The sequence below is a fragment of the Nyctereutes procyonoides genome, unplaced genomic scaffold (assembly GCF_905146905.1).
Source record: "Nyctereutes procyonoides isolate TBG_1078 unplaced genomic scaffold, NYPRO_anot_genome, whole genome shotgun sequence".
Lineage (NCBI taxonomy): Eukaryota > Metazoa > Chordata > Mammalia > Carnivora > Canidae > Nyctereutes > Nyctereutes procyonoides.
Genome location: NW_026575047.1, coordinates 6,592,441 through 6,617,947, shown reverse-complemented (window position 1 = coordinate 6,617,947; position 25,507 = coordinate 6,592,441). Strand labels below are relative to the sequence as shown.

At 52.3% G+C, this 25,507-nt stretch overlaps 1 protein-coding gene across 3 annotated transcripts in view; it reads left to right on the top strand.

The window, feature by feature from the left end:
- The first annotated feature begins 6,310 nt into the window (after nt 1-6,310).
- CCDC149 (coiled-coil domain containing 149) overlaps nt 6,311-25,507 on the top strand; it is a 103,772-nt gene continuing 84,575 nt past the window's right edge. For 2 of the 3 annotated variants that reach the window (XM_055326679.1, XM_055326677.1), the window contains exon 1: nt 6,311-6,433. In XM_055326679.1, coding sequence (XP_055182654.1) covers nt 6,386-6,433 — 48 coding nt within the window. In that variant the 5' untranslated portion in view covers nt 6,311-6,385. Of the gene's footprint in view, nt 6,434-7,048; nt 7,070-25,507 lie in introns of those variants that run through there. The other variant, XM_055326680.1, reaches the window with a different exon arrangement.

The following is a 25,507-nucleotide window of genomic DNA, read 5'->3' as shown; positions in this document are numbered from 1 at the left end:
GGTGTCACCAAGGCTTGACAATTTCTGCCCCACGGATGTAATAAAAGTGAGCAGATTGCTGTCATTCTTTGAAACATTTGCTCAAGTACACCCACAGGCCGGGGCTGCGGACCACAGGCAGACGCCTCTTGGTCGGCCCCCAGGCCACGGGAGCCACAGCAGCTCAACCATTTGGACGCTCGAGGGAATCACGGCTTTGGTGCGGAGAGCAGGACCTAGCGCTGGTGCAAGGTCCGCCCGCGGTGGGAACGCAGGGGCAGTAAAACCGTGGGGTCAGCCTTGCGTCTTGGGGTCTTGAATCTCCTGTGTCACGGCAGTTGCAGGCTGCGGAGCAAGGCCGGGCTCAGGGCAGCTATTCTCGAAAACTGTGAAGGGTTCTCTCTGCAGTCACAGTCATGGCCAGGCCGGAGAGGCTCTCCCCACGGGGAGAGGCACATCATTAGATAACTGTCATGACCCCGGAGGAAGGGGGAAGAGAAAAACCAACATCCAGGTTTCTGAAGGACAGCCTAATGGACAATAAATATTTTACCAGCTCCAGCCATTTATACAGAATGCCACCTTTTCACCCTATCAAATTGTTTTCTTTGTTTTCCTTCCTCCCCCAAGTCCCATGACTTTTCCAGAGCGCAGAAGGAAAAACAACTGCTGTCACTTCGCTAGTGAATTCTGTACACACGGTAGGTTCTAGATAATGTTAGTTCTCTTCTTTTGGGGTCCCTTTTTGTTGAAATAAGCCTGCCCATCTCTACTGGGTAAAAACTGCCTCCTGCCCAACCCTAAGAGGAAAAAAATTAGACCGTAGGACAATGTAGGTGAGCCTATTTTAGACAATCGTCAGAATTTTTTTTTTTTAATAAGCCTTGCAGAGCGACAGGGTCAGTCCCTCTCTCGGCCTGCAGGAGAAGCCAGTGGCCCCCAAGTCAGATCGTTTCTATTTTCGGATCCCCAAGTCCAGAGAGCGCTAACCTCCGCTGCGCCGGGGGCCACGCAGCCAACCCGCCAGCGGCTCAGGCCCGCAGCCTCTCTGCATTTTCATTTCCATAAATTTACATCAAATTTGTGCTGAATCATATCCCCCCCACGCGGAAGAAATGAAATACATTATCAATAAGTACAACAAATTTGAATAATCTGGGAGCGGAGTGACTTTCCCTGTCTCTTGACCGTTTAACTCCTTCCTTGGGCCATGACACACACCACTGCCCCCACCGGCCAGGGTCATTGCTCTCCCTACCCAGCCCTTCGCCCATGGTTTTCTGCTCTTGTCTCCCCCACCTTCTTGATTTTTCTGACCACTTACCAGTGGCCCCCCCATGGGACCCTGCCTCTCCCTTTGTCCCCTTCTTCCCTTCCTGGCCTCCTCCAGCTCTTGGCCCTCCCCTGCTGACTTCTCCAGCCCCCTCCTCAGGACCCTTCCACCCCAAGAGTTGCCCCTCTGCCTCGGCTCATCATCACCCCCTGCCCTGCAACGCCCCAGCCAATCAGGCCCGTGCCCGTGCCCCTCCAGGACGGCAACTGCGGGTCCCTGCCGGCCAGGCCATCATCAGCCCCACTCAGTCATTTGAGCACCTGAGCAGAGGTTCAGCGGGGAGTGGAACTTCCTTCCACCCCCTGCTGCCTGGCTGATTGGCAGCCAGCGGGGTTGGGGAGGGGAGCAGTGAGCAACTGATTGTTTGCTGCTGGGCAAGGAGGGCTTAGCTGTGGCAGAGAGAGGGCCCAGGAGCTCAGGAGGCAGACAGACAAGAGGATGCTCTGCGTCAGGAACCCCCAGCAGAATCCAGGCCTGTCTGGTGTCTGACTGCCGGCCCTGGTAGGGAAATGATGGATGGAGTGCTTTGCTGAGCATCCCCAGGTAGGGGGAAGAGAGCAGGCTTATCTGTTACAGAATTGAGGTCAGTGGCCCAGGGGACCTCAGGTCTCAGGGCTCCGCAGGAAGCCTGACTGCCACATGCCATACACACCAGGACCTGCCCTCCTTTGCCCTCCCCTCGCCCCCAATTTAAAATCAAGAACAAAGAAATGCACTTAGCAATGGGCGTGTGTGTGTGTGGGGGGGGGTTGGGGGGTGGGGGGGTGCTGGTAGGATCTAACTGTCCCTCCTTTGATAAAAGCAAGAACTGGAGACCTTGGCTCTAATGGAGTTAATTTTTAAAAATTCATATATATATGTGTATACACACACACACACATATATATATATATAAATACATCACTATAAACCACTATAATTATGAATCATTTTCTTCCCAGGCTCATCAGACTGGATTTCCTAATTTAAGCAGGAGAAAGGTGACTGCGGGAGAGGAGTGGTCATGAATATTGCCCCAATTGTGTAGTTCAGAGAAAAGCTGAGCCAAAAATCTCAAGTGGAGATTTGCTAAGTTTTCTTTAATGAGAACACTGACATTTTTGCTTGGGCAGCTAGAATTTGAATTGAAAATACTGTCTGGAGAAGCTGTATCACAAGCTTTAGGGCTATCTCATGTGTCTGGGGCTGTTGGGACCTGGCCAAAGTCATCTTGCATGTCAGTAGAGACATGGTGACGAGGGGCTAGGTTTCTAACAACAGGTTCAAGTCGTCTTTTCTTTCCCCAGCTCTCCAGAGATTTTTTTTCTTTTGTTTTGTTTTGTTTTCATCAGTATCTGCTGGTTCAACTTCTTAGATTAAGCTATTTTGGAGTTGCCACATCTAAAACCCTCTCAAACTTTTGAAAGTGAGAAGCATCACTCAAAAGCATCTAAGCACTTTCTTCTAACGCTCTACATACATATAAATAAATAAGTAAAACTGGCCCTGGGGCTATGAATAAATATGGAAAAATTGGGACCCTGGAGATTTTTTAAAGCGCTGAGGGGTGTGAAAAATAGAGGCTAAAGCCAAAGTTTCAATACTTAGTGCTCGGGTGGCAAATTTAAGACAGAGGCACCTGGTTTTCAAATGGTCCCGTGCAAACGGACTGTGGGCTGGACCACTTAATGTACTGCTTTTATCAGATACAAGGACAGTTGGTGAGCAGTTTGATCTTTTCTTTTTTTTTTTTTGACAAAAGTTCAATACAATATAATTAGCTTTGTTTTTGTCGGCCTGGGCTGCTGTTGATGAGGTATCTAGAGACCTCTTGGTATAGGTGCCTAAAAGCTTAAACTGCATTTAATTATTATTATTACTCAATGTCAGGCTACATAAATGAAAAGAGATAAAAAAGAATCGCTTGCAGCTCCATCGCCTCGGTTCATGATTAAATCACATCTCATAAGCTAAGCAGGTTCGGGCTGGCACTCCGGGCATCGAAACCTCTAAGGAAAACCCCAGGCAACCACAGACGCCGTTTCAACGGAGTTGAAAGTCCCTCGACGTGCTGGGGTGGGTAGAGGCTTGCCATTCTTTGAGTTGCTTCCCCGATTTTTACTTCTAAAACCCTCAATAACTGGCTGACTTACTACAGGGAACGAGAAAGCACATAGGGGAAACGGAGTCACGCAGGGGCTCGTCTTAAAGGAACGTGGTCTCTCAGGTGAAGATGCCTGGGCTGCCCACTGCTGAAATTACCAGGGAAGGCTCCAAAGCAGTGTCTCTACTGCAAGCCTCAACGTCGAGAGGGAACCGGAAGGGAAGGGCTGCTCTCCTACCTGGACGCCAGCCGAGAGAGACGCACAGACCAGGAGGCAGTGAAAGGCAGGTGGACCAAGTTAGGCCCGCCCTTCCTGCGGTTCATGCCATCGACAGGTCGGATGAAACCAGATGGCTTGCCAGGGGGCCGTATACTGGCAGATGGCACCTTGCTTCGTAGCAGGAGACACAGACCAGGCCGCTAGGAACAAGGGTTCGGTACTGGGTTAACCCCAAACATTCAGGGGGAAACTTCTTTCCGCCTCCTTGGCTTAGAAAGAGAATGGATTAGGGTGGCCCCACGTGGGCAGAAAACCAGAAGCCTCAGGCTACATTCTAGCTTCTTCTTTTGTCTAGAAACGGCCGTTTCCCCTAGAACAGCCGTTTCTAACACTGCGATGGTAAGGCTTGCAAGCCCTCCAGGACGGGACCGCGCAGTGTTACTGAACATTCCCGGCAGGTGCACGATGTCTGTACACGACAGGCGCTGAATCAATGTGCTGCCTAGTGACTGGCTCCCTCTCCTAGCCCCTGGCCTACCAGAATCTGTCGTGGAATCTTCCTCCGACGAGGTCACGAGGCCAGGGCCCATTGCTTTGTGAGGGCAGCCGGCGAGGGGGGTTCCGAGCACCCAGGCCCTTCCCCAGTAGTGTCGCCATCTACGCCCGTTATCTGTTGTTACGTAGCCAACCGCCCCAACCGTAGTGGCGTCCAACACAACAGCCGTGTGTTTAGCCCTGTGACGTGTGGGAGGTCAGCAAACTGGACAAGGCTCAGCTGGGGTAGTTCTCCGGCCGGTTTCAGCCGGGCTCAGGCACGAACATCTCTGTGGCAGCTGGGGGCCATTGGCTCCACGCATGTATGTGGCAGGCGGCTGGTGGTCGGTCGTGAGTCCACCACCGAGCAAGCTACTCTGGCCTTGTTCCTAGGGTTTAGTGCTCACAGGGTCCCAGGAGCATGAGCGGGGATAAAGCCCTACCCACAGGCGCTTACCAAGCCTCTGTGTGCAGGTCTGTATCATCGCACTCGCTAGAGCGAGTTACGTGGCCGGGCCTCAAACCAAAGCTCAGACACTGGCTGGGACGCTGGCAGGGAATTAATGACACCACTTGACAGAGGACCCTGCCCACAAAGCGAGGCCATCAATAAAATGCAGCATGACGGTCTCCCAGGGGTGGCGCTTCACTTTCGGGTTTCCAGGATGCTGAAGAGACCCTCCGGGAGCCAGACGTCCTAGCTGAGTCGGTTTCTCCGTTTTTCAGACTCCGTTTTCCCATCTGATCAAGGAAGGTAACACCCATCTCACGGGGTGGGTGCGGGATCCACAGCGGCTAAGAAGTAATAGGTAAATGTTGGCGGGGAAGCTTCCACAGCTGTGAAACGGGTCCGTAACCTCTCAACAGGCTGCTTGTCTCCATGGGTAGAGCTTCTGCAAGACCGGAAAGCTCTCGATTGCCGGTGGCCTGTGAGAGGATTCTGGGACACCTGGGAAAACCACCTTGGGTACCAGGGAGTTATTTGTGGGGACCCCTGCCCTCTGTATCGCTCCTCAGTCCTTCCTCCCCGGAGGCAGTCTCAGTTTGGTGCCAGGAGGTCTTTAACACCTCTCCCCACAGAGCCGCAGCATCCCACTCAGGGCTTTGGGTCCTATTTACTTTGGATTTTTGCATTTGCTTTCTACTTGCGACAGCTGATCGCTTGAGAAATAAATGTAAGTAAACGTTCAGAGCCTTAAAAACAATGTCAAATCTACAATAGCACGCGGGGTCCCTTCCTTCATGTGAACTGCCATCCGTGCAGCACCGCCATGTGCCAGTGAGGCCCTGAACCCAAGGGGAGCAAAGCCACTGCCGCGCCCGCGCCCTGGGGGGCTTCCTTTCTGGAAGTGGGTCAGGGATCCCGCAGGGAGGGGACACGCAGGTGCCGGTGGGGAGCAGGGGCTGGAGCCAGCAGTGACCTGCTCCCCGAGACCCCACCCGCCCCTTCCCTGCGAGGCTGGGCCCTGGGGTTCTGGGGGTGGGGAGGGCGCGGGCTGGGGACCAGGGGCCTGGCCCGGGGCAGGGGGCAGGAGTAGGGGATCGGGGGTGAGGGGCTGGGTCCCGCGGTGGTCGGCGGTCGGGGTTCCGGGGCGGGGGAGTCAGGGAATCAGGAGTGGGGGGGTCTGGGCGGGGGAGCTGGGGTCCGGGATGCGGGAGTTGGGGGTCCAGGGCGAGGAGGTCGGGGGTCGGGAGTGTCGGGGGAGTCGGGGTCCGGGGTGGGGGAGGCGGGGGCCGGGGCGGGGCGGTCGGGGTCGGGGTCGGGGCGGGGGCGTGGGGGAGTCGGGGTCCGGGGTGGGGGAGGCGGGGGCCGGGGCGGGGCGGTCGGGGTCGGGGCGGGGGAGTGGGGGAGTCGGGGTCGGGCCGGGCCGGGCCGTGGGGGAGTCGGGGTCCGGGGTGGGGGAGGCGGGGGCCGGGGCGGGCGGTCGGGTCGGGCGGGGGTGGGGAGTCGGGGTCCGGGGCGGGGGCGGGGGCGTCGGGGTCGGGCCGGGCCGGGGCCGTGGGGCCGGGCCTGCGGCCTGAGGCTGGGCCGGGGCGCGGCTCCTCCCCCTCCCGCGGAGGCGGACGCCGAGGGGAGCGCGGAGGCCGCAGGCGGCGGCGCGGCTCGGAGGGGCCCGGCCTGTGGGGGCCGCGCGGGGCTCGGGCGGCGGCGGAGCAGGAGGCGGCGGCGGAGGAGGCGGAGGAGGAAGAGGAGGGCGGCGTCCCCGGAGCCCGCCCGCGCCCGCAGGAGGAGGCCATGAACGGCGACCGGACCGAGAGCGACTGGCAGGGGCTGGTGAGCGAGGTGAGGCCGAGGCGCACCCCGACCCGCACCCCGACCCGCACCCCGACCCGCACCCCGACCCCGCGCCCCCCCCCCCGCCTCCCGCCAGGTGCGCCGGTGCTCGGGTCCTCCCGCGCTTCCCGCGCCGCGTCCCTGGGGCAGCGCCGGGGGAGGGGCCCCCCTCCCCCCACCTGCCCCCCCCCCCCCCCCCCCCGGCGGCGTTGGGCCCCGGGATTGGAGAGCGGAGCGCGGGGATCCGGGAGGAGGCGCCAAGCCCCACCTGCTGCCCCGGTCACCGCTGTTCTGGAGCCCGGCGATTGGACGGGCGCCGGGAGGCCGGAAGGTGGAGGCGGCGGCGGGATGCGGCCCGGGGTCCTCTGGGCCCTGCCCGCCGTGGGCCCTCCCTCCGCCGTGGCCCTCCCTGCTCCCCGTGGCCCTCCCCGCCGTGGCCCTCCCTGGGCCCTCCCTCCCCGCCGTGGCCCTCCCTGCCCGCCGTGGCCCTCTCTGGGCCCTCCCTCCCCGCCGTGGCCCTCCCTGCTCCCCGTGGCCCCCGCTGCCCGCCGTGGCCCTCCCTGCGGTGGCGCTGGGTGGGGGTTCGGGGGCGTCGGTGGCCGGGCTCGGCCTGCTCGCGTGCGCCGCGGGCCCACCCCGCCGAAGGTGAGCGCCGGCGCCAGAGCCGTGAAAAGCAGGTGCACAAGCCTCTCGGTCCCTGGAAGCAGCAAACACCAGCCGTCTCCCTCCAGACTCTTTTGTCCCAACCCCAGGGGGCCGCTGGGCGCCTCCCAAGCTGTTCCCGGGTCAGCCCAGCCTGCGTTTTGTGGCCTGGGCGGGGCTGTCCCTCTTGGCCAGGTGACAGGGAGGGCTGGGGTCTCCTTCTCCAGGTGGGTTGCTGGTCCTCACCTGCCGCTCGTGGCCACCTTACGGAGAAGTGCTGAGCAAACCCCCTCCCCCAAACATTGGGTCCTCTCCCTCCTGAGAGCCACCCCCCCCAAGGCCAGCTGGGGGCTCCTTTGGCTTCACTCCTGCCACACAATACAGGGTGTAACAGTTGGCGCTCTGCCTTCCGTTGTTGGGGGGAAACCTGTCTTGTCTTTCTCCTTTAATCATTTTCTGGGCCTCCAGGTCGGTCTGATAACTACTTCACATCCACTGTGTGCGAAGCATTATATTTCTAAAGAGGAACAAGAGGCCATAAGTTCTCCCTGGTTGAGTGTGTTTCCTCTTGGCCTGCTGGTTGAAAGCTCCTAACTAGACAGGACTCCGATACGCTGTTTTGCCCGGGTCTCTTCCCACTATCAGGCTTTATGTCCAGGGACAGATCCTCTAGAGAACTTTTCTCTTGGTCCTTTGGGAATCATACCCCGTAGTCAAGGAGGCTGGAGGTGGTTCTTCATAAAAGTCCAGTGTTGGGCTCTGAAATGGCCACAGAATGTTCACCACTGCAGCAAATGTTTATCGAATGTCTGTTAGCAGCCAGGTACATGGTGCTTGGGATTCACTGGTAGAGGAGACAGACAAGCTCTTCCACCTTCCAAGAATTTCTGGAGCATATGCTACAGTTTGGGAGCGTCACACAATACATAGAATGCTGGAGAACAGAATGTAGAGGATGGAAAACCAAAGGAAGGAAATGCTTCGTTGCCGTCGAATGTGCCTCTCCGTGGTGGGCTTGCCTCCGCCTTGCACTGACCACACTGTATAGCCCGGTGGTCGCCCCACCAGGACATGTGTTTTCCTTGGTTTTATTCCAAGTGCCTACACACTCTTTGGAGTTCTGTACACAGCAGGTGCTCCAGAAATGCTTATGGAGTAAATCAAGATCCTGAAATGGGTGTTTCAGGAGTTGCCTTGCCTGTCCCAGCTGCATTTCTTCAGGGTAATGCCTTCTTGCGTTCCACAGACAATCATTATAGGCTTTAGGATGTGGAAGGCACACAGCAAAGAGCTGTGCTTCCTGTTTTCGTAACAGCCAATGTCTGTTTCTTGAGTCCCTCATCAATGTTAAGCATTTTACGTAGCCTCATTCTCATAATGCTATAAAGTAGGAATTAATTCTTACTTTACAGATAAGGAAACTGTGGCTCAGACGGGCTAGGGAACTTGCCCGAGCCTCACAGCTGGAGAATTCTGGTCCATCTGACTCCAGAGCTCGGGATCATTAGGTCGTACTCTGTATTTTAATCATTGGTTCATCTGTCTGTACCTTCAACTGGACAGCAGGTTCTCCAAGGGAGGGGATCATGTCTCATTCATCTTTGTATCCTCAGCGACCAAATCAGTGTTCTTCAGAGATCAGAGTCATCTGGGGAGCAAAGAGTGCCAAGAGTCACTCTGCGTTTTTGGGAAAAAAAAAAAAAAAAGCAAGTTTCAAAGTCCTTCCCCCAATCTATTGTGTGCTTCCCCCTCCTCACCATGGATTTGTCTAAGCGCTACCCCCTACCCCTAGTAGCTGTGAATGGGACCTGATTTGGAGATAGGGCCTTTGCAGATATAATCAAGTTAAAGACCCTAAGATGAGATTATTCTGGATTTCAGGTGAGCCCTAAATCTAATCTTTCTTATAAAAGAAAGTTAAGGTAGATTTCCGACACAGATACAAGGGAGAAGGCCATGGGAAGACAGACTCCCAGAGGGAGGCCATATCAAGATGGAAGCAGAGATCAGGGTTGTACAGTGAAAATTCTGGAATGTCGCTGTTTGCCAGCTGCCACCAGAAGCTGGAAGAGGCACGGAACATTCTCCCTCAGAGCCTCCAGAAGGAATCAGTTCTGCTGACACCTTGACTGTGGACATCTGGTCTCCACAGGAGAATAAACTTCTCTTTTAAGTCACCCAGTTTGTGGTGGCTGGTTATGGCAGCCACAGGAAACTGATACACCAGCGGCATGAACGTGCCCAGGAGTGTAGCCTCAAATCTGCTTTTCTCAGAAACAGCCACCCAGGGGACTCCCCTGCCCGCTCAAGTTTAGCTGGCTGGGTGTGGACTGAGTCTGGCGTGGAGAAGATATCTGATACTCAGCCAAGTAGGATTCAAGGAGGAGAGTGGCCAGTGGCTGGTGGTGTTCCAAAGTGGCGTGGGAACCCAGCTGAAGGAACTGGGGGAGCTGTCACCAGACGTCCGGCCTCCCACCCTGGTTGCGCACTCCATCACCCTTCCTGCCCATCACCATTCCAGAGCCCTGTGCTCTCCTTCAATCACTTTGCTTCCTCAGCTTGCCTCTGGGAAATAGTTTTCATTTAAAATGATCCTACAGAGATCAGTTTTATTTTCATACTTTTTAGTATAACAAGCTGAAATTACAGCCTACTCTCGGGCCCTGAAGTACACACGGCCATGCGTGTGAAAGAAGCGTGACTCGTGCTCTTTTTTGGAAATTAAATATCTGAGGAGGGGGAAATGTTGTCCCTAGCACCACCTGAGGTGATCTTTCAAAATCAGGGAGAAATCTTGAAATGTAGCCATGCAGACAATCCGTAACTTTCTTATTTCTCAAATAAAAAATGCTAGCCAGCTCTCAGCCTACTGCCCCGTGATAAACCATGCCTGGTTCAATTTCACCTTTTTCACTATTTGTATTTTGGTTAATTAATTAGATAACAGTCAGTCTCATATTCCTTGAGCGTGTTGTATAACCCTGGGCCTCTGCCCAGAGTGGAGGTGCTGACATTTGTAAGGGGTTGAAAGGCATATAGTCGACCCTGCAGTTAGTGGCACAGTTTTGGGTCTCAGTTGTCCACTGAGATCTGGGGGTGAATCCTGGCTACCTCTTTCTGGGTGCAAGTGATCAAAAACCCAACCCAAAGTGATTCAGCTCGGGAAATTTATTGGCTGGTGTTGTGGGTTGAACTGTGCTCCCCAAAAACCTAGGTTCAGATCCTAACCCCTCCCATAGCTGCGAATGTAAACCTTATTTGGAAATAATCACTGAAGACATAGTCAAGGTGAGGTCATTAGAGTGCACTCCTAATCCAGTGACTAGTGTTCTCGTCAGGAGAGGAAAATTTGGACGTAGGGATGCACAGAGGGAGGACAGTGTGAAGTTGTAGAAGAAAGAAGGGCATGTGATGACAGGCAGAGAGAGGGGCTTGCAGCTGACGGGAGTGCCAGAGACCACTGGCAACTACCAGAGGCAAGAGGCAAGAACAGTCCGCCTCTAGAACCTCGTTGGGGATCACGGCCTTACTGACACCTTAGTTTTGGACTTCTAACCCCCGGGGGTGTCAGAGTTCATTTCTGTTGTTTCAAGCTACTCAGTTTGTGGCCATTTGTTACAGCAGCTCTAGCAAACCAATACAGCCGGCCCGACTAATTCCAAGACAGCTGGTTTGGGGGCACAGCTGGATTCGCCACTGAAATGGAGACTCTCTGTCCTTGGGTCTCCTTGCTGCTTGTCTTCGGTCTCAGCCTCCCATACACAGTTCAGAGGGAAAGACGGAAGCTCTTGTGTAGTACACTCCATAAAACCCCAGGAGTCGCTTCCTGTGAACCCATTTAGATCACTTGCCTGCTGTGGAAAACAAATTGCTCGGGAGCGTGGTGATCTGGGTGTCTTAGGCCTTGCCCAGGAGGCCACGTGGCCTGAGAGCGGGTCAGAGCAGTGGGGGCTGTTTGCCCGGAGTGGAATGGACTTGAAAGAATCACTGCTCTGGGCAGCTTCTCTGAGCCTCATTTTTCCCATCTTCAAATAGAGTCATATCGTCCCCACCTCATAGGTGCTGTGAGGGCCAAATGAGGTGATGCTGGTTAGTGCTTAGGCCTCAGCCTGACAGGTTGTGCCTAGTGGGCCTTAGTCCAGTGAGCTGAACCTCAGGACAGAGACTTCGGTAGTCACGAAGTGAAAACTTGTGTGTTTTGCTACAACACCTGAATTTTTGATTCCAGATTCCCGTTGTCCGGGTGGGGGAAGTGTCACGTGGATTGGAGTCCTGCCGCTCTCCTTCCCTGAGCCTGTATTTAAGTCCTAGGTGGGGGGGGTTTGAGCCGTACTCCGCCGTTGGCAGGGGTGATGGGGTGGAGGGCACGCATCCGCTGCACCGAGCCCCAGCCTCCTCCTTCTAGGCTAGTGTCTGGTCATAGGTCACTGTTGCATCCCTCTTCGTCCCCCTCTCAGCAGTGGCTCTGCACGCCCAGGCTGTTTGGATGAACGAAGAACAAGTTGGCCTGTCGCTTCCTCACTGCTCTGAGCATAGGGGGCGTCACTCTCTTGACTGTGGCCGGGGCAAGTGATTCCTAGTCTGCTGCCCCCCAGATCACTCCTGAGCTGAGCGGAACCTGTGGAAACTATCGTGCAGTTGTCTGTGGAGACACCAGGCTGGATCCAGGGCCCTTGGAATTGTTTTCTACTTCCTCAGAAAGAAGGATGGATTTGTTACAGTGAAGCGTAAGCCGCTGTAACGAAGATACCTACCCTCAAAATACATCACTTAAATAGGGCAGGTATAAGGGTCTTGTCCATTTACAATGGGGTGGTCCAGCCTGGGAGGGCAGCCCTGCTCCACAGTCATTTAAGAACCCAGATTTTTGGGGGCACCTTCTTACTACAGTGTGTCTTGGGGGTGGACCTCAACTGCATGGGGGGACGCTGCTTGCTGCCCAGCCCATGAGAGTGGAGAGAAAGAGGCACCGGGAGTCCAGGGCGAGGGGGCTTTTCTTTAATGAGGGATGACTTCTGCTCACATCCCCTTGGTCTGAGCGTGGTTACATGGCCACACCTCACAGCACGAGGGCCAGGGAATATAATCTTTAGCAGTATGTGTCCAGCTTAAATTTGGGACGGTTCTTCTTGCCACCCCCCTGAGGTGATTTTTCATGGTTTGGGAGATTCAAAAGTAAGAAGGGTACATAGGACCCGAAAAATAGAAACCATAATAGGAAAAAAGGATAAATGGATCTTGTCAAAATTTAACACTTCGGCCCTTTGAAAACTTCCATTAAGAAAATGAAAAGATAAGCCACAGGCTGGGAGAAAATCTGTGCAGAACACATATCTCATATCTAGAATATAGAAAGAACTCTCAGGACTCAAGAAAACAAGCAAGCTAATTTTTAAAATGGAAAAGAGTTCAATAGACGCTATATTCAAGAGATTTGGATGGAAAATGAGCACATGAACAGATACTCAACACCATCAGTCATTAGAGAAATGTTAAGTTAAAACCATAATAAGATGCCCCGACACACCAATTAGGATGGAAAAACAAACAAAAAATGGATAAACCAAGTGCTGACAAGGATGCAGAGCGCCTGGAAGCCCCGTGTGTTCCTGGAGGAGTAGGAAATGGTGCGGCCGCTTTTGCAAACAGTTCTGCAATTTCTCATCGAGTCAAGCATACACTTAACCGAACAACCCAGCAGTGCTCCCCCTAGGAGTTTACCCCGGAGCAACGAAGACAGATGTCCACACCAAAACCTGTATGTGAATATTTACAGCCGTTATTTGCTGAGAATGGAATCAGTCCCATTGTCCCTTCACCGATGAGCGGATAAATTGCCATACGTGCGTGTCGTGGACTCCTGCTCAGCAGTAAGACGGAACAGATCACTGATCCATGCAAAAACATGAATGAATCTTCAAGACATTTGGTATACCTGAAGCTAATGTAACACCATGTGCCAACTATACTAAAAAAAAAAAAATTGGCAAGTGAAAGAAACTAGAGGCTCAAGCCAAGCGTACCTACTGTAAGATTCCATTTATATGAAATTTCTGGGGAGGCATAACTCAAAAGGCAGGAAACAGATCAGTGGTTGCCAGAGCCTGGGCGCAGGCTGAGCACAGAGTGCAGAGGAACATGCGGGAACTTTTTGGAGTGAGGGACTTATTCTAGGCCTCCCTTGGGGTGATGACTACATGACCGTATGAGGGTGCATACATTCATAGAGCTGTACACCCAAAAAGATGAATCTTCCTCTGTGTGAATTAAGTCTCAATAAATGTAATTTTTTTTTTAAAGAGGAGAGATGGGTAGTGAAGATCACCATCACTCTAGAGATCTTTACTCTTTAGCTGTCCAGGTCCCCACCTCATTAGGTTTCCATCAAGCCTAGCCGTGCTCCCCACCCCAGTCCCCTGGTTCTCACTCTGTGCTCCCCACCCGGGCTGATTAGTCAGAGCTCCGTGTTCATTTGTAGAGACTCGCTGATTACCAGGCTCTCCTTCCTTGCACTCTGATTTTGCCCTTCCCTAAACTTTGGAGATCTTTCTAGTCTTTGGGTGGTGGTGGTGGGGCCCTTGGGAGAGGGCGGAGCTACTGGGGAGACTTTTCTCTGCCCCAGTGTCTTAAGGACCAGGCTTTCAACACTGAAAAGCCAGTCAATCACTTTGTTACCTGTGTTTTGCTGGGTGCTCCCTTCCTCGGGACACGAAGGCAGAATGTCCGGGTTCTCTAAAAAGGGAGAAGGATATGTAATGAGAAACGGGCTAGGGGTTATAGGAAATGGAGGCAAGGTGGGCAGGTAGGACATCAGTTAATATTTCAAGGTGTTATTTGTATTAAGGATGTTATTTTGCACAATAGTGAGCACACGTATAGACAGTTGGTAGGGCTTGAGAAGTGGGAAAAGGCTTCTTGGAGGACCTTGAACTGGGTCCATCCCCATTGGTTGGAGAGGGCATGGGTGATCATGACAGGAAGCAGGCATGAGCGCTGGGCTCGTGGTGGACTTTTGAGGAAATGCTTCTGGTGAAGGCTGGAACTAGTGGGTTGAGGTGGAGCAGACATTAAGGCTGGAATGGCCAGGGTGGACCAGATGGTGAATGACTTCGAAAGCAAGGCAGAGGCTGTGCTCTAATGTAGCTGGTAATAGAGACGCACTGAATGCTTTTTGTTTTGTTTTGTTTTGTTTGTTTGTTTTTGCTGGAGTACAAGTTGATGAAAATATTTGTAAGAGATTTGTTTCCATTGAACTCAGGGATCGCTGAGCCTCTAACGTCTATGAGGCACAATGCCAGGCAGTGGGGATGTACAGACAAATTGATGACTTTGCCAGGAATCAGGAAAAGACAAGATGAGAGACCAGTAACCCAGTCTTTTCTGTCACCACCAACATTCCCGATCATTCCTTTTGCATATGATAAGCCATACTAGTCATATGGTTTTCTAACCAACCCGTAACTTGTCTATCTCTCCACTGACCCCAAAAGATCTTGAACTCCTTGAGAATAGAGACCATGTGTGTTATTAATTTGTGGCCTTAGCTCTTTGCCCTGTACTTTGCCCTTCATAGGTATTAGTTGTACAATATATGAATTTGGATGTTTGAATAAATGAAGTGATAAAGAGACATAGCGTCAGTAGGAATAGAGGGAAAAGGATGGCTAGGGGAAAAATTTTTTTAAAAGACCCCCAACAGGACTTCATAACCAGCTGTATTGGGAAGATGAAATAGAATGCATCCGAGATGACCTTTGATGGGTGGCCGGAGAATGGTGGCTCTGGGTGTGATAGAGGGTTGGGGGTGGCCGAGTCTGGAAAGAAGAGATGAGTTCCATTTAGAAATCTGCATTGTTCAGAGTTTCCTGGGAGTACTTGAACTCTTGCAAGGCAAGCTTCGTGCTTACTGGGAGCATTTTGGATGAGCAGCTATCTTCCTAGTGGCAAGCTAATTTCAGAGTAAGTTTATTAAAATTAGCATGTGGGGGAAAGTGAGCACAACTGCTATTTTTAACTAATAGGACTCATGTTCTCTCCTGTGCAGGGAAATTCGCATATGTGCTTCTAAAACTGACAATTTCTACTCTTATTATGTTAAAAATTAATTTAGTGGCTTTCACATTGAATAAAATACATTGGCTGAAGATTCGAAGAGGGCTTTGCTATAGTCCCTGAATGAAAATGACCAGAGTGAATGACATTTCTCCCTCATCATCACCTGGTTTTTCCACTAATCAAACCACATGGGGACTCTGGGTGCCTCATGGCAGAGGACTTTGCTCCGTGGAGAGTCTGCGTCTCTCTCTGGCCCATCGCGTAACATGGCGCCAGTGGGAGGGGATACCTGGTTCCTAAGGAATAGAAACCTTTGGTTTTTTTATTTTGAAGTCTTCCCATTTTCATTTTCCATGTAAGTTTGTTGAATAGTCTCCTCTGTTTCCTTTGTCTGATGCTGTTTTATGTAACAAACGTTTTCGTGCGGGATATCAGATCGTCTTCAAGCCAGCCTGCCTTCTATACAACTAACCTCTTATGCCACCTTAAAAAGAAAAGCACTTTTCACGAGGTCTTCGTACTCAGAAGGTTTCTGTGGCTCCCCATTACCTGGTATTCAAAGGTTCCCCCCAAACTAGCCTTGACCTTTTTAGCTTTATATCTCATCGATCTCCTCAGAAAATGGCAGCTCCAGACAAACTGATCTGGTCATGCTTTCTAGCTTCCACCTCATTCTCACCTCCTCATTTCACCAGCATGGGCCTTCTACTTCTTCCCAGACCACAGCCTTAACTTCTCCTTCCAGGTAAAATAGAAGCCGACCTCCCTCGTAAGATCATCTGTGACCACCCAGGCCTGAAGTGAACCCTTCAACCTGTTGCCTTATGTAGCTCGGGTTCTAAGCCACTCATCCAGCATGAAAATGTTCCCAGAGGAAGGAAATGCCCTTCTCTGTATGGGGATCTTAACTCCTACACAAGGTAGTGAGCTCCTAAGAGAAGGGGCCGTGACCACCTGTGTTGGGTAGCAGATAGGGATGAGTTTCATGCCATGAGTCAAGAGAGCAGGAACTGAGTGAGGATCCTGAATACTACCCAAGAACCAACCTGGTTCTGGCCCGTATGCAGGGCCTCTGCTTTGATTTCACATCCTCACTTATGGAAAGTAACTCATCCACATGTCTGCCCACCTATAGCTTCATTAAATGGCTGACACACAGGTAGGTGTAGTGACATTAGGGTGGACCCTTTACTGCATTAGGTTGGCTCAGGCTGGCACGATGGAGGAGTAAAGGACAGCCAGGAAATTTCAATGAGACAGAGGCTAGCAGGCGAGAAAGTCAGCATTCAACATCCCAGACACAGATCAAGAACTGTGTGCAGTGGCAGGTGCTCTTGAGGGGTTTACAGTCCAGGGGTGATAGGGAACGGGGCTAGGGCCACTCCCCCGTGACATACATCGTGATAAGTGCGCTGTTGGTCAAGGGGAAGTTAATTTAGATTAGGGGATTGAGGAAGGTCCTTGGGCCAGGAGGGTTGGCAGATTTGAGCAAGTAGAAGTATAACGGAAGGGTGTTCTAGGCAGAAGGAACAGAAATAGCAAAGGTGCAGAGGTGGCGAGATGCAAGGCTTGTTTGGGAATTACCAGAGTCTGGTCTCTGGTCGGCAGTGCGTCGTGGGGCTTGAGGTGGTGGTCATTAGGCAGACCTGCATGTCCTGTTAGCTATAGAGAGTGCTAGGGTCCTGAGTGTGGCATTTACTCTGGACGTGACGCATGGCATGACTGCACCCTTTGAGCAGAGGAGAAATTACCTGGGTGCGTTGGGAAGGTGTGTATGCGGTAGGGATGGGTATGGGGTAGGGATGAGGATTGAGCAGGACACAGGAGCCACCTGTACCTCTGCCTCTGTCCCCTTGCTTTCAACACTCTCAGCGCTCCTGCGTCTGCCCGCCACCCCTTCTTTGCTCTGGCAAATGCCCTTGCCGAGGCCATCCACACCAGCGTCCTCTTGGCCATACGCAGTAGTGTGCACTCAGGCCTCGGCCCTTGTGGTCCTGGCTGTGCAGCCCCTGACACTCCAGTCTTTCCCTGCACGCTGGGCTTCAGCACCCCCCATGTGGCCGCCGGACGTGTCTCCGGGCTCCTCACACTCCGTGTGCCCCAACCTGAGGCCTTCCTCCCTCTGTCTTCCACCCTTCCTCTCTCTCTGCCCCTCTTCCATCCCATTTCAGTTAATTACGTCACTACAGAGTCTTTGCTTCTTCCCAGCTGAGCCCAGTCTAGATATTAAGTAAGGCCCATATTTTCTGCTCCCGCACAAGTCTTCAGTACGGGCTCCATGTCACCACTGCCCCCCCCCCCGTGCCACCGTGGCCCGGGTTCTTGTCCTCTCTCCCCAGAATATCTGCCCCATCCTGTAAGATCTTCCTTCCCCGCCCAGCTGTCCAGCTGGCGTGGTCATTCTAAGCCCTGAAATGATTTACCGCTCCTCTGCCTCAAGCCCTCTGATGGCCTTCCAGGACCTGCAGAGTGAAAACCAGGCCTCAGTTGGCCTCCAGGGGCCAACTCCCCATCATCGCCAGTAAGCCCCCTTCTCCCACCACCCCCCACTCTCCACAGACCTCTTGATGGATACCAGACCGTTCCATGCCCCAAGGCATCCCTAGACCCTTGCTCGCCTCCGAGGTGACCTCCGCCACATGCTTTGAGGCGCAGCTCAAGCATCACATCCTCCACTTGAGTTTCGTCCCTGCCCTGGGCCTGGCGCATATTTATGTGGGAAGTGTATAGTGTCTTTGAGTTGGGAAGGTGGTGTGGGGGGCCATGGGCAGCATGACGAGCAAGGGACTGGTGGTGCCTGAGGATGGGGACCCTCCGGGAGGCAGGCGGCCAACAACATGTGGTACAGGTGCCAGCACGTGAGACTCAGCAGGTACTTGAGGAGGGAAGGAAAAGAGGAAGAGAGGGAACGAAGTCAAGGCGAGGAGGGAGGAAATGGTTCGCGTTGGCATTTCTGAGGGTCTCTATGAAGCCAGCCCTGCTCGGCTACTGCTGGGCCCCACTCCCAGGCTCTCCCCTGCACGGATCACAGCCCCGAGGAAGCTGACAGTGAGTGTCCCCGTGGCCCCAGCTGCCTGGCTCAGGCCGCAGCGGGGCACCAGGTCACCGAGCTCCACCAGAACGGAGCTACTCACCGGTGGGCAAACCTCATGACTCCTCCAAGACCTCAGTTTCTCTGGACTTTATACAATGAGGATGACCTTATCTGTGTCTCTCACCTAGGATGAGGGTAAAGCAGGTGAAGTATGTGAGAGTGTGTTTGAAGGTCCCCAGCGCCCCCAGAGCCGAGGTGGCAGTCCAGTCCCAGCCCGGGCTTCAGGAAAACCCTTCCCAGGGCTTCGGAGACGCCCATGCAGAGGGAGGTGACGTGTCAGCTGCCGTTGTCAACAGGAGGCCGCTGAGAATCCACACTGAGCGGGTGCGGGCCGACGTGCCTGCCTGCGCTGCCGTCTGCAGCCCCGTGACCAAGGCAGCGTGGGAGGTGCCAAGGCTGGACCCCCCTTTGTTGAGCCAGTTCCAGTTTGCTTCCTAATCTGCTCCAGTCTGGGCAGTGCCGCCGGGTCAGTCCCTAAGCTTTCCGTCTTTCCTGATGGGCTCCGCACTGCCAGACCTTCCAGCCCGCTTGCAGGTCACCGGGTCCACCCCTGGGTGCCTTCCGCGTCCTCGGCCTCTCGCCCTCCCCTCGAGGCCTCCTCTGGCCTCACGTCCTTCCTGCTGGTCCTCGAGTCTGGTCTGGGGCTGCTCGCACCCCTGTCTGGCCTTTGGAGCGCCTGCTGACCCCTCTACCCTCCTCAATTGGTTTGGAGTAAGCCTGTTGGGGAGCTGGCTTGAGGGCTCGGGTCACAGTGCTCACTTACAAGGAATGCGTGGTGGCCTCGTCCCCGGAGGAGGCGCGTCCTCATCAGCCTCCCTGCCTCCTGTGTCCCTGCTGCCTTGCCACACTCTCACCTTTCCTGGCTCTCCCTTGGGACCAGACTCCATTGTCACCGCCTCGCTTACCTTCATCCAAAGCAAACGTCCCAGCTTTGTACTTCTCCACTTTGCACGGCCTGTGCTCCTGTCGCACAGAATCACTCTGGGTCTCTGCCCGACGAGGCTTGTGTTTCCACACACCTGCTGTTTGCTCAGGCTGGGCCCCCTGGCAGGAACACTGGTTCCGTTGCTTCTTCTCACACCCCTCTCAGGTTCAGTCATAGTCACTTTAACCTCCACCCGGAAGGCCTTGGCCTTCTGTGATCCCATCCCACCCGGGTGCCCCCTGCGACGAGCGTCTCCCCGGCCGCCCTAGGTTGGGATTGTTCATGCACACACCCTGCCACCAGCCGGGGGTAACCCGGAGAAGGAATGGGTGCATGCATTTCCGAATCTGCAGTGGCACCCAGCATAGAGGCCTGCTCGGGGTCGGCAAGTCCTAGAGAGAGGACTAACCTGTAGGGCGCTCCGCTACTACTCGAGTAGAAAACCCCAACTGAATTAAAACAAGGACATCCGTTTTCTGTTGGTCACAACAACATCCTCATTTGTCTCTTCCCCCGAAGTCCCCTCTTAGCCATCTGATCTCGCAGACCCTCTGACTTTCAAAATACAGATTGTGATCTTTTAAAGGCAGTAAGTCAAATCTCCTTTTAATATGCTCCGAGGGATTTATGAATTTCCCAGAAGTCATTACCTCCCTCCCACTCTCCCTCCCAGCCGCCCCTTCTCTCCCCTCCTTTTCTCCCAAACTGAAATTTTATAGTACCAGATATACTGCTTGAGAAGAGTTGGGCAGAAGCTGCGGGTGGGAAATCCTTGGGTTAGAAGAGCTACTTTCTGTCACAGGCTCTGACCTGTATTAAGGTGCGTCGGAGCGTCACCCGTCTCTGCCTCTGCCCGGAGAGGAGAGAGGCCTGCTGCAAGGCTGTCTGCCCCCACGGCCGACTTCCATGCAAAGCAGCTGTGCAATCTCTTTGGTCCCTGTGGTCATCTTCTTGTCGTAAGAAATAATTAATAAAAACAGTGCCTCACATTGCATGTCTTCTGCTGATGCTTAAGAGGCTTAAACGCAGCCTCGGGCACTTGGCTAAAAATTGGGGTGCAGAAGCCATCAGGATGTTGTCACCTTCCTCTCCATTCCTTTATCCTCGAAACCACCTTTTCAGCTAGAAGGAGCAGGGCGGGGGGTGTCCTTTTATAAATAAAGAAATGGGAATTCAGAGTCCTTCTGGTGGTCACTCAGCAAGAAGCGAGCGTGTGAAGCCAGGCCTCTTAGCTTCAGGTCAGGTGTTTTCCCCCTAGAAGGCTCGGGTTCGTACCCTCCGCACTCTCACGCCAAGATCAAAGCCCAAGAACTGGAGCTGAGCTAGAGCCCTCTGGGCTCTGATCCCAGATCCCTGGCCAGGCTTCGGTAGAGGCTGGAAGTTGAGCAGAAGCGGTGTCAGGGACACCTGCAGATGTGAGCGTAACTGAAGGACGGTCAGGACGCCACCTCCGCGTGTAGGCTGAAGGCAGGTGCACCAGGTGGCCCCCGCCTGTCTGAACGGAGGCTCTGCACAAGTGTGCGAGTCTAACAGTGCCGAGGAGCCGTCCCCCCAAGCCCTGCCTCCTTGAGCCCATCACACGGAGTTCCTCGGGCAGCAGTGGGGGTCCAGCCCTTGCCAGCCTGAATCTGTGAGTGAAGAAGAAAGGGCAGGTGCAGGAGAAGAGTGAGGGGCTGAAGGTGTTACCTAGAGATGCTCAAAGTTTGGGTCAGGATGGATTTAACTTTAAATATCTGAGCAGATTGACACGCTCCCCAAATTTAGAAAATATGGGTATGTTTAAAAGAAAAGTTAATTCCAGTACCCAGAGCTGACTGCTGTTAATAATATACTGGATAATCTCTCAGAGATCTTTCCATGCCTGCCTGTCTGTCTTTCTTTCTGATTTTATTTATTTATTTTAGAGAGAGAAAGAGTGTGTGAGCAGGTTAGGGGGGCAGGTTCAGAGGGAAAAGGAGAGAGAGAATCTCAAGCGGACTCCACACTGAGCATGGAGCTCAACATGGGCTCCATCTCAGGACCCTGAGATCATGACCTGAGCCAAAACCAAGAGTCAAATGCTTAACTGACTGAGCCACCCAGGTGCCCTCCGTGCCTTTATTTCTAAAAATGAGTTTATATCATACACCGCTTTATTTTTTTTCCCATTTGCATTGAGGCTAACACATGTAGAGTAAGTGCACACGGTGAACGTTCAATGCCTTTTTGCATGTGCACACACCTGTGTGATCACCACCCAGGTCAAGATCTAGAACAGTCCCAGCTCCCCAGAAGACACCGAATACCCTTCCCAGTCAACTCAACCCCCGCCCCACCCCCATAACCATTATTTTGAATCCTCACTGGATGCTGTTTTAATAACTTGTCCTTTTTCCTATTCGGCAATAAGTAGTGACTAGTTTCCATGTCACTAACTCATCAGCGTCACCCACATCAGTCTCTATGGCAGCATGTGATTCCACGGTATTGACAAACCATACATTTGCTGTCTTATTGCATTCTTTCCCACTATCAGAATGCCCAGGTATCTGACATCAGGGTTTTCTCAAGCTCCAGAAGAGGCTGCTGGGGGGGGGGGGCAGTGACTTTAAGATTTTCCTGTGGTATTTTGCAATGGCTGGTTTATGCCTTCCCTGGCTCAGTTAGGTTCTTTGGATACATGTGAGTTATGCTGAATGGCCCAATCACCTCCCCACCCCCCGTGCATTGGCAGGGGCATCTCGCATCCTACCATGTGGTGTATAAACATCTGTACAGGAGAGCAAATTCTAGGGTGTCTGTTCATCCCATTCTTCAACTTCATCTTAAAAATTCATTTTTAGAAAAGGAGAGGAGGACACCTGGGTGGCTCAGTTGGTTAAGCGTCTGCCTTCAGCTCAGGTCATGATCCTGGGGTCCTCGGATGGAGCCCCATGTCGGGCCCCCTGCTCAGCAGGGAATCTGCTTGTCCCTTTCCCTCTGGCTCCCCCTGCTCGTGTGTGCATACACGCTGTCTCTCTCTCTCTCTCTCTCTCTCTAAAATAAGAAAATCTTTAAAAATAAATAAATAAAAATAAAAGAGGAGAGGAATTCATTGGGCAATTTAAACACCTGGATTTAGAGAGAGGTTCTTTTAAGATTATAGGATTGCTTGGTGAGCAAGGAAAACAGCTGTTTCAATTACTAGGAACATTCACAAGGATTCATGGAAAGAACTCTGTGCTTCCCCCAGAACCGGTCTCCTACCCAGCGCTGAACAGTTCAGTTTTGATCATGCAGGCATTAACCACGTACATCTGGGGACCTTCCTTGCTTTCTCACCCTCTCTCGGTACTGAGCTTTCGAGGATTTTACTACCACTATTACTATGATTGTGGCACTGCCGTGACAGCTATGACTCTCCCAGTATCATCAGTATTAGTAACAGCGGTAAAGTTATTGTTTCCATTTATTAAGCCCTTGTCATGTGCCGGGCAGATAAGGTTTGGTTCAGGCACGTTGTGGAAGGAAAAAGGAAACAGCTGTTGGGCACTGTTTAATGTGCCGACACTTTCTGTACGCGTTTCATTAATTCCTCACGACAGCCTTGAGAGCCAACTGGAGTTACCACCATTTCAGTCGCTGTGACCAGTGTGGCTAAGAGTTGATAAGTAAAGACAAGAGAATATGCTGGTAATGCAAGAGCTGGGATCTGAACCCCCAGGCTCTTCTGACTCCAAAGTCTGTGTCCCCCACCACCACCCTGCCCCCGCCACCGCCACCGCCTCACCAGATGAATGAGTGAGTGAGCGACCGAACGGACCTGCCATGGTGTCGTGCTCATGTTCAGGAGGCATGTATTTTGAATTATCAAGCCGAAAGGGAAGTATTCCCTCACTTAAATTCTATTGAAACCTCAGAATAGCACTTGTGTGCTTTTGTGTCGTGGATATCCAATGACACCTGCCAGTGGTGACACAGGGCTCTGTTATGAATCCAGTTACATATCTTACATTAAAAGGTACCAAATTTCCTCAATATCAGTTGTTTAGGCATGTTGGCATATAATTTAGGATTAATACCAGAAACAGCGGTGGTTTAGATAAGATAGAGTTCTCTGTATTTCTCCCTCGAGTACAGTGAATTTAGAGGAAGACAGTTTAGGGCTGATATGTTGGCTTAGTTTGTCAGGGACCTAGGCATCGCTTGTTTCTCTCATCCACCAGTCCAAGAGTGGAGCTTTCCATTTTGGGATCAATATTTTGCAGGAGGAAGAAGACATGAAGAAGAGTGTGCTCCTTCCTTTAAGGAAATTTCCCAGAAGTCTCCCAGGACACTTCTGCTTCCATCTTCTTGGCCAACATTTTTATGTGGATGTCGGGGATCATAGTAATACCCACCTCATAGGACCTCATTGTGAGGACCAAATGAGCTAATGCGTGTGAAGCGCCCAGAGCCGTCCCTGGCATCCAATAAGTGGTGGAGGAAGGTCTGCCATCAATGTTTTGTCTGATGCCTCCATGGTCATGTCTGTGAACTAGACCCCTCAGGCTTGGTAGGTCTTTCCCAAAGACTTGATCTAACTACTTCGGTCTCTGTGCCCTCCCACACAGTATGGCCAGCAACAGTCCTAATGATAGCCATGAACATGATGCTGGAGGGTGATGATGTTGATAATGATGATGACGATGGTGATGATGATGATAAAGATAACATCTCAGTAAATGCCAGCTACATGCCAGTTACTGGACTAAATACCTTGTTCCATTATGTCCTTTAACCTCACAAACCCTATGAACTAGGTACTATCATCGTCCCCATTTTATAAATAAGGTGTCTTTGGCTCAGCAAGAGATGGATTAACTTGCTGGAGGTCATTCAGCTAGAACTGGCAGGGCAGAGAGATGGAATCCAGGAAAATCTGACCCCCGCACCCTGCACCTCCCCCAAGCTCTGGGTCTTACTCAGGATGTCCACTGTCATCCATATCCTTTTAGATGTCTCTGCCTCGGAAATTTCACCTCTTTTCAGAATGGTCAGCTTGGCCATGTATTTAGTCAGTCCCTTTGACACTGTTGTCTGTAGTGATCCCGATTATCATTGAATTTCCTTACTGAAAGAGAAATGCCCAAGCATGTCTTCCCCAAAGGAATTCTTTTTAAGTGTCAGGTCTTATGTCTCTACTTGCTGAGGAATAAACTGGAACGACCCGTTTTACTGACATTTTAATGCTCTTCTGATGAACCATGATGGTGGTGGACAAATGGAAACAAGGGAAACACTAAAATTATGCCAGTATTGGCTGGTGGCTCATTGGTGATGTGGAGCCAGTGAGGATTTGTCATCCTCCCTGAATGCCATGATAAATTCAGGTCACCCACAGGAGCCCTGTGCTAGCAAAATTGATCCATTTGCACCATTACCAGCCAGAGACCTGGGCAGAGCCCTCGCCTTAAGAAATCTTTACAGTTTAGTCTGTCCCCTGAAAACTCCTGTGATTTGAGTCACCAGGATTGCACATCTAACCTATGTTCTGGACTGAATCTCTACCTAACTTGCCGCTGTGGGGCTGAGTTCTGAACTGGCAGTTCTTGTTGAAGGAAATTTCTCACTAATCAGTGCTGGCTGGAGGTGGTGGGAAGAATCTGATAACAAGTGCAGGAGCAAATTAGCGGTGCTCAGAGACTGAGCTAAGGTAGAGAGAGGGCAAATCCAGCTCCCAGCCACAAGCTTCATCTGGGGACACCTTCATCCTGTAGGCAGAAATGGGGGCCCTTTAATGATGACTCTGTGGTTGTCGTGCAGAGAGAATCCCTGGGGGAGCTATGATGATCACGATTGGTTGGCATCTTAGAGGCAGATGGTGGTAAGAGCCCTGTTTACTTGGAGAATTAAAATGGTGATGGATTTGCATGTCTGATTTCAAGATCTCCAGTCTGCAGATGACTGCCTTTTGGGGGCAGACGGGGATGGAACACCTCCTTGCTTTGGAGTATCTGCACCTGACTCAAGGATCCCAGAGATGGGAGCCAGGGAATGTTCCGACAAATGCTCCATCTTGAGTCACATCTTCATCTGGAGCACTCTGACCCTCTTATGGAACATTCATCCCAGCAGGGAGATGACATTTTTCAGAAAGGCAAGTTCTGCTGACAAAGTTAGGAATAAAGATGGTTTTCTCTTTTTGAAAAGGACAGGTGCAGTTCTTTGGGTTATTGTGATTATTAATAAGATTGGTGCCTTTAGATTTATCGAGTGCTTTTTACATTTTTTAAAAAATATATTTTATTTATTTTTAGAAAAAGGGATCATGTGAGAAGTGGTTTGGGGAGGGACTGAGGCAGAAGGAAAGGGAGAGAATCTGAAGCAGGCTCCACACCCAGCGTGGAGCCTAACGCGGGCCTCAATC